This window comes from Sphaerodactylus townsendi, linkage group LG14 (genome assembly GCF_021028975.2).
Source record: "Sphaerodactylus townsendi isolate TG3544 linkage group LG14, MPM_Stown_v2.3, whole genome shotgun sequence".
Taxonomy (NCBI): domain Eukaryota; kingdom Metazoa; phylum Chordata; class Lepidosauria; order Squamata; family Sphaerodactylidae; genus Sphaerodactylus; species Sphaerodactylus townsendi.
In genome coordinates, this window is record NC_059438.1 from 39,213,184 (window position 1) to 39,226,783 (window position 13,600).

Genomic DNA, 13,600 nt, shown 5'->3' on the forward strand with positions numbered 1-13,600 from the left:
TGGGTGGGAGAGATTAAGACTGCACAGTAATCCCTGCATGAGACCTCTTTGTCATAAATTATGCTTAGCGGAAACAAGAAGTCAGCAGCGCTGCTTTATTTTTACGAGCCCGTTTGAAATCCCGTGTACCTCAATAGAAACTTGAGAAGCAAGCGCCCCCCCCCCCCGCTCTTTGCAGTGGTACCTTCGTGGTGCCGGTGGCAGGGAATAATATTGTAAAACCTTTATTCTGTGCCTGTTCTTTTTCTTCTTTAAGCAACCTTATCAGCCAACTCCACCAGGGTCCCCGATGCTGTTCCTTTAATAGGGTGGAGCCGTAACTCCCGCCGATCCCTTTGTGCGCTTTTGTGGAAAGGATCAGCTCCCCTTATTCCTGCTGCCTTAATCTTTTGAACTCGCAGCCGACATTCTGAAACGCCTGAATAATTGATACGCTAAGCCTCTTCTCCCTCGTTCGAGTGTTTTTTGTGCTCGGTTTCTTCTCTTTTTATTATGCCTATTAACTTGTCATCCTTAAGAGAAGGCACATTGCCAATCAGAAGAGAGTTTAAAAGAAAAAAACCCATAAGACTACAGAGACTGAAGGCTGTTCTGTTCTTCCCAGGTGAATGCTTCGCAGCTGTAGTTCGACACGCTGCCCTTTGCCAGCATCTGCTCAGAAGCTGCAACTCGTTCAGGATATATCCAGCCAGCTTGTGACCTAGAATTGGTTCAGCGAATATGCCTTCTTTTAGGGAGCTGGGGTGCCCTGTTTATGTATGTTTTATAGCCTTCTCGCCCTCCATCAGGGCAGGGCTCAGAGCAGCTATCAACGAGTTAAAATTATACATAATATATCCAAACCAGAGGTGGGATCCAGCAGGTTCTCACAGGTTCCCGAGAGTAGGTTACTAATTATTTGTGTGTGCCGAGAGGGGGTTACTAATCGGTGATGTTGCCACGTGGTTTTTGCCTTAGTTACGCCCCTCCGCTCAGCAGTAGCACGCAGAACTGGAAGCAGTCTAGCAGGAGGTGCACTGGCGTGCGTGGCAGCCTGCGCCTGCGTGCATTTGTTTCCTGCCCAAGGACCGGCACAGCGGCTGCGTCCTTGCCACAGCCCCGCCCAGGAATGCCCCGCCCCTGGAATGCCCAGCCATGCCCCCATCATGCCCAGCCCAGCCCCATTGGCGCTACGCCACAGTTTGAATCCCACCCCCATGGGAACCTGTTACTAAAATTTTTGGATCCCACCACTGATCCAAATGACAAACAATGAATAACAATTGAATCTAAAATAGTAATAAAACCAGATTTTAAATCCCAATCTGAATCACTAATGGTAGCTCTACAGTCAGTCCCAAAAGTGCAGGCCGGAACAGACTTCAACTGAGCCAGTTCCACTCTTCGACATTTGAGAGAACAGTGAATGGGAGGAAAAGAAAAAAATGGTTACCAACCCTAGCGCCATGTTGGCAGGGGCTGATGGGAATTGTTGTCCATGAACATCTGGAGTGCGATAGGTTGGCCACACCTGTACTAAGTACTACACTTGTAGTCATGATCACAGGGGTGGCCAACCTATGGTTTTCCAGATGTTCATGGACTACAATCCCCATCAGCCCCTGCTAGCATGGCCAATTGGGAATTGTAGGCTACCCCTAATCTAGGAGAAGGAAGAAGTCAGTCCGTCACTAGAAAGAGCAGTGTTGCCCTCAGCTATAACCCTGGTGGGACATATCTTTCTTACAGGCCCTGTAGAATTGGAAGAGGTCCCACCAAGCCCTCATCTCTTTGGACAGAGAGTTCACCAGGGAGGAGCCACAGCTATAAAGGCCTTGGCCCTGGTCAAGGACAAATGGACTGACCATGGGCCAGGGACTATCCAGAGATCTGGAGTACTGGATTGTAATGCTCTTGGAGGGGAGCATTTTGGGATCCAGCTCAAAGTGCTGACTTTTGACCTTTACAGCCTTTGCTGAATGGATTTTGCCCTATACCAGTGGTGGCGAACCTTTTGCACACCAGATGTTATGGACTACAATTGGAGGGTGTTATGGCTCCCACCACCCCTTTTCGATGTTGGACGGGGGAAGAAGAGAAGAAGAAGAAGAGTTTGGATTTATATCCCCCCTTTCTCTCCTGTAGGAGACTCAAAGGGGCTGACAATCTCCTTGCCCTTCCCCCCTCACAACAAACACCCTGTGAGGTGGGTGGGGCTGAGAGAGCTCCCAGAAGCTGTGACTAGCCCAAGGTCACCCAGCTGGCGTGTATGGGAGTGTACAGGCTAATCTGAATTCCCCAGCTAAGCCTCCACAACTCAGGGGTCAGAGCTGGGAATCAAACCCGGTTCCCCCAGATTAGATACATGAGCTCTTAACCTCCTACGCCACTGCTGCTCCTCATTGCTTGCTTTGGGTTTCCTTACAGCACCGCTGACGTGACGTGCCCCGTATCTATGAAGCCTCTTTGCAAAGGGTATAATTTTGGAGATCGACTGTTTGGAGGATGAAACAGGGAAGCTGGACTAAGGGCACGGTCCCAGGCTTCTTACCCATCAGTAAGCACCATTTAAAACAGTGGGATTTACTACTGTGTCAGTAAGGCAATACATAAGCTTGCTCTGTAAAACCTTCCCCCAAGCGGCTTAGCAGTGAGATTATAGCCTATGTTGGCCACCTGTATCTTGCCAATGCGTGCCTCACAGTTTGGTCTGATTCCTTATTGCAGTGATAGCGAACCTTTTCGAGACCAAATGCCCAAACTGTAACGCAAAACCCATGTATTTATGACAAAATGCCAACACGGCAATTTGACCTGAATCCTTAGGTTTTCAGTTGGCTCCGAGGCATGCGTTACTCGGGAGTAAGCTTGGTGGTAGTTGGTGGCTTTGCTTTGAAGCAACCATGCAACGTTTCGAAGGGGTGAATCACGACCCTAGGAGGGTTTACTCAGAAGCAAGCCCCATTGCCAGCAACCAAGCTTACAGATAAAGGATCACGCTGTAGTTCTTTGCATGAAAATCAGTGGGGTTTAGCAGCGCTTAACAGGGTTACCTACACTGCTTCCCCAAAACTAGGTCTTAAGTTTAAGGTGACCAGATGGTCACCTTTGTGATTCGGGACGGAGGAAGTGGCTGCATGCGCGTGCGCGCGCAGCCGCAGAAGCGCACGGGCTTCTGGGGCTTGCTGCTTGCCGCCCCGTGACAGAGCGGCAAATGGCAAGCCCCAGAAGGCCATGCGCTCCTGCAGCCGGGCGCACGGGAGGCTGCCGCATTGCCTTGGGCCCCAGAAGGCAGTGCAGCAGCCTCCCAAAAAATTGGGACAATTTGCAGAACCCGCGGGATGCGGGACAAATTGTTTAAAGGTGTGACAGTCCCGCCCAAAGTGGGACGGCTGGTCAGCCTACTTAAGTTTAATGCTAATAATCGAGCCCAGTGGCCCAGGCCAACCTAGATTGTGGGGGGGGGCATTCTGTTTGCGCGTGCCCACAGTGAGGGCTCTGAGTGCCACCTCTGGCACCTGTGCCAAAGGTTCGCCACCACTGCCTTATTGCTTTTCAGTAGTTGACATTTGTCTTTTGTTTTTTTTTCCACATTAAGATGCACATTTAAAATACACATAAAATGCTAAAAATAACAAGGCAAGTTGCTGGGGGATCAGCAACTCGCTTCCACCTGATCAGAGAATCACAGCAGTAACAAGGGGCAGCCTGATACATTTTTGCTGCTTTGCTCTGCTGGGTGTTTTTATTGTGGGCGTAGTAGTTTTGATGCTTCTTTTATATTATCCGCAAATCCCCTTGGGAGCCGTATATTTTTTTAGCACAATGGAAGTGTTCCAATAACCACATCAGTGCTACAAAAGGTGGCTTTCTCTGGACTAGACCCTTCACTCCAGATCTGTGTCAAAGTCACTTTCGAATAATGAGTTGCCAATCCAGAAGCCGTGCCCCATAAATTGTTATTTTGAAGTCAGGGTTGTTGTTTTTTTTTTAAAAAGGTGCCTTCACTAATTTCTGCATCCAACAATATAGTGGCAGGTTGCGCGATAGAGTGAAGGAGGAAGAGTTCATGCAATTCAGGCTGCGCAGGAAGAAATGAAAGCACAACAAGATGGATGCCTCACAGCAGGAACTGAAGGAGGAATTATATGTAAGAGTAGGAAACCAGGAAGGGTTGCTAGGAAACTGATAAATGAACTGGAAGATAGGTTCAGAGAACCAAGTGAAGAACAGATGGACTCTGTCTTTATGCTGTCATGCCGATTGACAGCTATTCCCCTGTCACCAGAGGGGTGTGAATTGTCACAACAGAGCAGTGTGGTTGAGAGCTACCTCCTCTGATGGGAGGGTCCTGCCTCACAATCTTCCTGAATAAATTTAAATACAGGAAATGGATTGTACAGTTGACAATTTAGGATCCAAAACATAATTGGAGCAGCCATCTTTCTTTCTAGAAGTTGCGATCTAGGACGTTTCTGTGCAGGTGGTATGTTCCCCCCCCCCCCTTAGTGTTCTGCACTTTCCCCCCTGTTTGGTTCTGGAACATTTCCATTTTACTTTCCTGCCGTTGGTCTCACAAACACTTCACTGTAGTCTTTCCCCAGAACAGTTTCCAAGGCCGCTTCCCTTCTGTGTATAATCATGTTGATTTGGTGTTCATTTCTCCACCCTACCAAACACCAAGCCTTTATCCACACCCCCATGTAGGGGCTTTCCCCACCACAGAAGGGCGCTAAGGTCGACTCGGTTCCCTTCAGTGGAGGGCGATTCCAGGCTGTCCCCACAGCAACTGAGTTGGCCCCCTGGAACCGAGCTAAGTGGGCGGGATCATCTTGGTGCCTGTTTTGCTCCTCAATTGTGATTGGTGCTTGTGTTACGGTGGGAAACTGGAGCGTTCTTTTTTTTTTACAGTTTTTACAGTTTACAGTTACATGCGCTTTCTGCCCTCCACGACTCTCCCGTTCTGTGCATGCCACAAAAGCGGCTCGTGATTGGTTGAACGGATGAGGTGTCATTTCGATGCTTCCCCACTTCAAAGCTTCGAAGCATTATTGATCTTGTTCCGGCAGAAAAGTGTAGATGTCGCAGTTCTGGGGAGGGGGGGGGAACTGAGACAAAACAATGTTGAGCTCGGTGGCAGTAGGGATTCACTGAGGCGAACCTAGGTAGAAACCAGTTCAACTCTGTCAGTGGGGAAAGCCCTGTAGTCTCTCAACCTCCCCTTCAGCCATTTTTTCTTTCACATGGTCAACCATTTCCCCCCATCCACCGCCTGCATCCATTTCCACTCCTGCATTTTTTAATTTTCAATGCAAGATGAGCAGTAGAGTGTCAATGCAAATGAACAAGTGATCACTACACTAGTCTTCCCGTTGCCACGAAAAAAGGCTAGGGATTCCTGAAGAGCTACTGGTCTTTCCCATGGGTGCTGGAATCTACCTCATTGCAGGCTGACTGTAAACTCACATTGGGAAAAAAATGCCGAAGCCATGCTAGGAATGTGAATGGGAACCTAGGCAAATACGTTGCAAATTCATGAAAACTTCCACATGTTACAGATTGGGGGACTATACCACACCATGCACTCTGGCATTTCACCAATTTCACCCATTCTGGTCCATGGCAGAAGTGGATGCAGATTTTGTTCTTTTAACAAACCCCATTGTGGATGGAGAAGGCATGTTTCGTTGTGACTCATGATGCTCCAAGACTGGACGGTTTGGCTCATATCCTGTTTGCCTGTTGCAAACAAGGAACCAGTTTTCCAGCAGACAGTTTGTCTGTTCTTCAGCCTGTTTGTGGCTTTTTTCCAGGTTGCTTCACCATATTCATTCCTAGCTGCTGTACAGTGTAGTTGGTGTATTCTCACCCAGCATGACTGAGTTCTGCTCTTCCTTCCTTCCTTCCTTCCTTCCTTTCTTCCTTCCTTTCTTCCTTCCTTCCTTCCTTCCTTCCTTCCTTCCTTCCTTCCTTCCTTCCTTCCTTCCTTCCTTCCTTCCTTCCTTCCTTCCTTCCTTCCTTCCTTCCTTCCTTCCTTCCTTCCTTCCTTCCTTCCTTCCTTCCTTCCTTCCTTCCTTCCTTCCTTCCTTCCTTCCTTCCTTCCTTCCTTCCTTCCTTCCTTCCTTTTTTTTCATTCATTTATTAAGCTTCTGTACTGCCCCTCCCCTAGTGGGCTCTGGGCAGCTAGCGACACATCATCACACAATATAGAACCAAATTACAGTGTCTAAACAATTCCAACGAATCACAACCAGTTTACAAAGTTTTAGCTAAACATAATAACATGATTTATAAAGCTTAAGCTACAAGATAGTGGCATGAATTGCTAACAATGAGTTTGGGTATGGATAAAAACCATGGCAATCTAAAGCAGATGAAATATTAACTAACTAATTAATTCCTGTCCTTTTTTGCATTGCTGTTCTGCTCTGTAGGTAGTTACTCATACATGTACATGTGTAAGTCAGTGTTGGGGTGCCAGCTCCCAGCTCTTGATTGTGTGCAATTGATACCTATTATTACCACAATGATACAGCAACTATAATATGCAAAAGGATGAATCACAAGATGCAAATATTGTCAAAGGCTTTCATGGTCGGAATCACTGGGGTGTTGTGTGGTTTCCGGGCTGTATGTTCTAGCAGCATTTTCTCCTGACGTTTTTCCTGCATCTGTCGCTGGCATCTTCAGAGGATCATATATATATAAGAGACAAATATATACATAATCAAATTGTCATATATAAGAAGAAGAAGAGTTTGGATTTATATCCCCCCTTTCTCTCCTGCAGGAGACTCAAAGGGGTTTACAATCTCCTTGCCCTTCCCCCTGTGAGGTAGGTGGGATCTGATAGTACGAAAGGAAAGCAAGTGGAGTATATATACATGTGAGTAAAGGTCAATAGGTGAGGACATCTGAATAGGAGTGGCCTGGCAAGTGAGTAACAATGAAGTGTAGCATGTGAGTAACAATGGAGATATTTAGGTTGATTTGTTTGGTGCATTCACAGTTTGGAAAAAGAAACCCTGATGTAACTTGGTTTAGTGCGCATTCATGTTGTTTAGTGCAAAATTGCATATACCTGACATCTGATCAGCTGACATCTGATCAACACAGTTAAACATGAAATTTGCAGTATCCCCATATATGACTAACATCTAGTTTAGCCCTAGGTGACCAGTCTTCTATTACCAGTGTTGGGTTTTTGTCATACATATCTCTTGAGCTGTTATAAATTGATTGGATCTGTACCTTTTTGATCCAACTCTGTTGTCTCTTGAGAGATCGTTTTGATTTGTTGCTGTTTTAATCCCCAGTTTTGTTTTTTATAATGCCATCATTCTCAGCTGGATCTAGACCAGTTTTGAGACCTATAATCATACTCCTCAGACATTAGTTTCCTGGGGCGCATATGGATTCCTTCAGCTCCTACTCCTTAAGACACTGCAAGGACAAAGTGGAAATCATGCAGCAATTTTCAGATTTTTTGCTATTTAAATGATCACACTCATGACTAAAAATAGTGCTCAAATTAATTAGTTAGTCTACTTTCCTGGCATATTCTTGAACATTTGTCTGATTGGGGAAACTGCCATAAATTGGAATGTATAGTATTGTATAGCTGCTGTATAGAGGAAATGAAAACTCAATATTAACTCGGATGAAAACTGTGCAGAGGGGTTGTGAGATCATAGAAACATAGAATGGGGGTGCTAAGACAGAAATACAGAATAGGGATGCTAAGACAGAAAAGAGTGGTGGTGCTAAGACAGAAATACATGAAGGCTGTGTTTCCAAATGGTGGGGGTGCTAAGACAGAAAAGAACACAAGGGAGTATGATATTAATTTAACACCAGTGGCTGTCCACAATATGCAGAGAGGTAATTTTTATTTATTTGATTTTTTCCCTTTAGAATATTTGTATCCCATCTTTCTCCCTAGAGTCTGAGGTCCCAAGGCAGGTATGATGACAATCGCAGCTTCTCTGTTCAAGTAGATTATGGGATACAGATTAGAACAAGTAGTTTATGTGTCAGTGAGGATACTGTTGTAAGAGACGATCTGAACTGACAGTAAATCTGGTCACAGTGCTCAAGAGAGCAGTCAGAGCCACTACAACTCTAGTAACTCACCTGTGATCTTGTGGATAATTGGGAATGGTACAGTAGAGGTAGTATACGCTATATAGGAGGTTAAGAGCTCGTGTATCTAATCTGGAGGAACCGGGTTTGATTCCCAACTCTGCCGCTTGAGTTGTGGAGGCTTATCTGGGGAATTCAGATTAGCCTGTACACTCCAACGCATGCCAGCTGGGTGACCTTGGGCTAGTCACAGCTTCTTGGAGCTCTCTCAGCCCCACCTACCTCACAAGGTGTTTGTTGTGAGGGGGGAAGGGCAAGGAGATTGACAGCCCCTTTGAGTCTCCTGCAGGAGAGAAAGGGGGGATATAAATCCAAACTCTTCTTCTTCTTTATTTCCTTTTACACCCTTACAGATTGGTCCTTCTGTTACTTAAGAGGTATCATGTGCAGATAGGAGTACCAAGAAGGCCTCGCTCCTGCACCTGCTGGCAACATGGTGACTGGCTTGTGGGAAGAAAAGCTTTAAAGTCACAATTGCGTTACAACGTGATGTCGTTGCCTGGGAAAGCTTGGAAGTTATGTCATGCCTTTCTAGGAATCACTGGGGACTCTCTGGGTTTATCATAGCTTTTCTGGCAATTCCCAGAGTTAATCCCACTCGGGAGTTTTCAAAAAGGGAAAACTAATATGGTTAATATTTTTTTAAAATAAAGAAGTGTCGGTGTGATCTTTATTTTGACATCCCTCCGGCTCATTCCGCACATGCAGAATAATGCACTTTCAAACTGCTTTCAGTGCTCTTTGAAGCTGTGCGGAATAGCAAAATCCACTTGCAAACAGTTATGAAAGTGGTTTGAAAATGCATTATTTTGCGTGTGCGGAAGGGGCCTCCCCCTGCCTGCCTGTTCAACATTTTTGTGATTTGAGACTACTGTGTTTTACTTTTGGAATATCTGTGCTTTCGCCAAATACTTCATGGTGGACGGTTTGTGCTGCAACCTTGTTATGGTCTGTGTCTTGGTGCGTGTGGTTATGCTTTGAATTAGGATTTCCAACCTCCAGGAGGTGGCAGGAGATCTCCTGGGATTACAACTGATCTCCAGGCAAAGGAGATCAGTTCACCTGGAGAAAATGGCTTCTTCGGAAGGTGGGCTCTGTGGCATTTTGGTGGACTCTGTGGTAGGGGTGGCCAACCTATAGTGCTCTAGATCAGTGATGGCGAACCTTTTCGAGACCGAGTGCCCAAATTGCAACCCAAAACCCATTTATGTATCGCAAAGTGCCAACACGGCAGTTTAACCTGAATACTGAGGTTTCAGTTTAGAAAAACGGTTGGCTCCAAGGCATGCCTTACTCAGGAGTAAGCTTGGTGGTAGTCAGTGGCTTTGCTTTGAAGCAACCGTGCAACTCTTCCAACAGGTGAATCACAACCCTAGGAGGGTTTATTCAAAAGCAAGCCCCATTGCCAGCAACCAAGCTTACTCCCAGGTAAAGGATTGCGCTTTAGTTCTTCACATGAAAATCAGTGAGGTTTAACAGCACTTAACAGGGTTACCTACACTGCTTCCCCAAAACTAGGTCTAAGGTTTAATGCTAATAATAGAGCCCAGTGGCCCAGGCCAGCCTAGATGTGTGTGTGTGGGGGGGGGTTGACTCTGTGCGTGCCCACAGAAAGGGCTCTGAGTGCCACCCCTGGCACCCGTGCCATAGGTTCGCCATCACTTCTCTAGATGTTCATGGACTACAACTCCCATCAGCCCCTGCCAGCATGGCCCCCACTCTATGGCATTATACTTACCTCCCCAAATCCCACCTTCTTCAGGTTCCACCCCCCCAAATCTCCTAGTATTTCCCAACCCAGAGCTGGGAACCCTAGTCAAGAATTGTAGCCAAACCCTCATACCTGAAACAGCAGAAGTTCTTGCCCAGTCCCCCAGCTGCCTGTCCCAGAACTGCAGATCCAACTTATCAGTGCACCTCTGTGGATTTGCAGATCAGAGATCTCTGCTAAATATGTTCTTTGGACACTGTGCCTTTAATGGTCTGGTATTTTTCCCCCGCTGAGCACTCGGAGAAGGTCTCCAAAGAATCCAAAAGTGTGCAGGCGGACAAGTGAACAGACTAATTATACCCATTAGCTTGCCCCTTGGTTTCTTGGAGATACACATGACTGCACAGAATAACAATCAGTGTCAGTTTGAATTAGCATTTGTGAATATATCAGGATATCCGTAGGTGTTTCGAGAAGCCATTGTGATGTCTGTTTTAACATCCAATTTTCGTTCCAAAGTTCTAGCTGTACGCTGATGAAAAAATTCTAAAAAATTCAAGAAGGCAAAAGTTGACACGTTAAGCTGAATTATGCCACATTTCCATTTCATGAAGTCCTAAGGTGCTAAAATTATATACATCGGGGAAGGCAAAGAAACAGTTTCAAACAGATTAAGCTTGTTGACATTTGAGCTCCCACAGCCACGAGGAGCCCGGGTGGAAGAAGAAGAGTTGGTTTCTATAGACTGCTTTTCTCTATGGCCCCTTCCGCACATGCAAAATAATGCGTTTTCAAACCACTTTCACAACTGTTTGCAAGTGGATTTTGCTATTCCGCACAGCTTCAAAGAGCACTGAAAGCAGTTTGAAAGTGCATTATTCTGCATGTGCGGAATGAGCCCAGGTCTCTCACCCCGATGCCATTTGAGTTCCCATGAAGACCTGGAAAATTCCTTTTAGATGGCTCCAATTGAGACCACCTCTAAACTAGCCAAATTCTGTGCTGAGACTTCATCCATAAGAAAGCAGATATTCCAAACGTTTTAAAAATGTAATGCAGCACAATAAGATCATGGATTTTAATCTCTGTATATTCATGTTATATTTGTTTGTAAATTGTTCACTGATCTTTTGATCATAATAAATGTTGCTTGGCTGATATCATTGGTCTCATGTACAGCATTTAAGACATATACCCAGTGGTGGGATCCAAAAATTTTAGTAATAGGTTCCCATGGTGGTGGGATTCAAACTGTGGCGTAGCACCAATGGGGCTGGGCGGGGCACGACGGGGGTGGGGCCGGGCATTCTGGGGGCGGGGCATTCCTGGGCGGGGCTGTGGCAAGGACGCAGCCTCTGCACCAGTCCTTGGGTGGGAAACAAATGCACCCAGGCGCAGTCTGCCACGCACGCTGGTGCATCTCCTGCTAGACTGCTTCAAGTTCTGCGCGCTGCTGTTGAGAGGAGGGGTGTAACTAAGGCAAAAATCACGTGGCAAAATCGCCAATTAGTAACCCCCTCTCAGTACACACAAATAATTAGTAACCTACTCTCGGGAAGCTGTGGGAACCTGCTGGATCCCACCTCTGCGTATACCACTTCCACCATGTTTTCGATTGGAAAATACCACCTTTGAAACGAAATTAACTTCAAGGTTTGTTTTCTTCCCCTCAGATCCTCGGATTTTGGGACGTTATATACCAAGTTGAGTCTGCAGCCTGGGATTCCTACAGTTATTGAAAATTTCTACATCTGCCCAACCAATAAAAGAAAGGTAGGGATTTTCCTCTTCAATTGTACATCGGCTGGTCAGCTCAGAATATGCTGCTGTTAGCTGGTGTGCTGCAGCTTCCAGAGGCATGTCAATTTTATTTAGCGCATAAAAAAGCAACCGTCAGAAGCATTCAGAACTCTAGCACAGAACTTTATCATATGAAATATGAAAATTGTGTTCTGGCCTTGCCAGCGTTAAATAATATTTGTGCAACACATAATTGGCCTGTTCTTTGTCGCTGGACATTTTATCTTGTAAAGTTTATGACTGAAAAAGCAAACAATAGCATGCTTGACATCAGACTGTACTTGACTTCAGCAGGTGTAAAATGTGTTGGTCCATTTGCTGTCTGGTTCTACCTGTCAGGATCATGTTGGAGTGGTCCTAAAGTCCCATTAGTGGATCCTTATTTTTTTTTCCTGGTCCAGTTGAAGGTGCTTCGACTTTCCTCTGAAGCCCTTGTGGCCACATATGACCCACTCTGCACGGACCAAACTGCCCCTGGTAAAAACACCGTTCTAGGGGAGTGTTTCTAATCTTTTCAACAACGGCGTTTTGCACCTGGTGCCAAGCGAACAGCACCAGGTCAGAGGTGCCGCTTTTAGGCGCCTCTGTTTTGTTTGTAAACTTACCTCCTCTTGAATTGTCGAAGGCTTTCACAGCTGGAATTACTGGGGTGCTGTGTGGTTTTCGGGCTGTATGGCCGTGTTCTAGCAGCATTCTCTTCTGTAGCATTCACCTATTGACCTTGCTATCTTCATTGTTACTCCCAGGCTACAGACTTCTTTGTGACTCACATACCAGGCTACTCTATTCAGAGGGCCTCACCTTTTGACCTCACAGTACATATACTCCACTTGCTTTCCATTCCTACTATCAGATCCTCTGAAGATGCCAGCCACAGATGCAGGCGAAACGTCAGGAGAGAATGCTGCTAGAACACGGCCATACAGCCTGGAAACCACACAGCACCCCAGTTACCTCCTCTTTCCTGTGCAGCTCTGCAGCGACAAGGGGACACACCTCCTGCCCTCCAACCCTGAGGTGTTTGCTATGATTATGATGCGGCGTGCAGGTCCCCTCGTCCACTGCAGAGCTCTGTTGAAAGAGAAGGTGGTGCTTACAAACAAAACAAAGCGCCTGTCCTCTGTGTGAAGGGGCCTCCCATGGAGCTGCTGCAGTCTGCAGGACCACCCCACGAGAGAAGGCTGAATTGTTCAAATGGGGCTCCACCAGCATCTTATATACTGGTGTGCTGCCACCTCACAGGCTCGTGCAGAATGGGCCTATGTGAAGCATCCTCTCTCCCAATACAAACGGATGTAGCAATCATCCTCATCACAACAGGGTCTTCCAACAGTACCCCTGTTGCTCTGGAGGAGACAGTTGGTGATGCTCAGGGCCTTTTCTGCGGCTAATTGAGCAATTAGTTGTTGAACTGTTTGTTTGAGTTATTCTAATTGTGTTTTAATCAATTTAGCATTAATATTTGTTTGTTTGTTTATTTAGTATTGTTACCTGCCTTGGGTCCTGACACACACACACACACACACAGCATTGTCGAAACTAACAGACAGAAACCAGAACTAACAATATCACAACTTCTTATCTTGGGTGAAAATAATTACCAGTGTCTGAAATGGCCTCTTTTGGGAGGGTTTTAATGAGGGTTATTGCGGACATTGTTTGTTACTGATCACTGCGTTTTAAATTGTTTTAATGTATTTAAGGGTTATTGTATATATGTGATTTATGTTGTTCACCGCCCAGAGCCCTTCAGGGGTAGGGCGGTATACAAAACCCAATAATGAATGAATGAATGAATGAATGAATGAATGAATGAATGAATGAATAAATAAATAAATAAATAAATGCTTTTTAACAAAGAAGGCACAGAATTTCCATTTCCTTTTTCACACAGGCACACATATGCATACACATGCAAACCCCTCTACACAGTGGCAACCATTTCCCTCTGTGGCAATCCCATACTAT

The 13,600-nt window shown here is 45.9% G+C and overlaps 1 protein-coding gene across 1 annotated transcript in view; it reads left to right on the forward strand.

Annotated features, from left to right (window-relative positions):
* The window catches only part of SORCS2 (sortilin related VPS10 domain containing receptor 2), a 214,988-nt gene that overhangs the window by 75,523 nt on the left and 125,865 nt on the right, over positions 1 to 13,600 (forward strand). Inside the window, 1 exon segment of the mRNA XM_048515360.1 lies at positions 11,506 to 11,605. Within this exon segment, the coding sequence (XP_048371317.1) occupies positions 11,506 to 11,605 (100 nt within the window).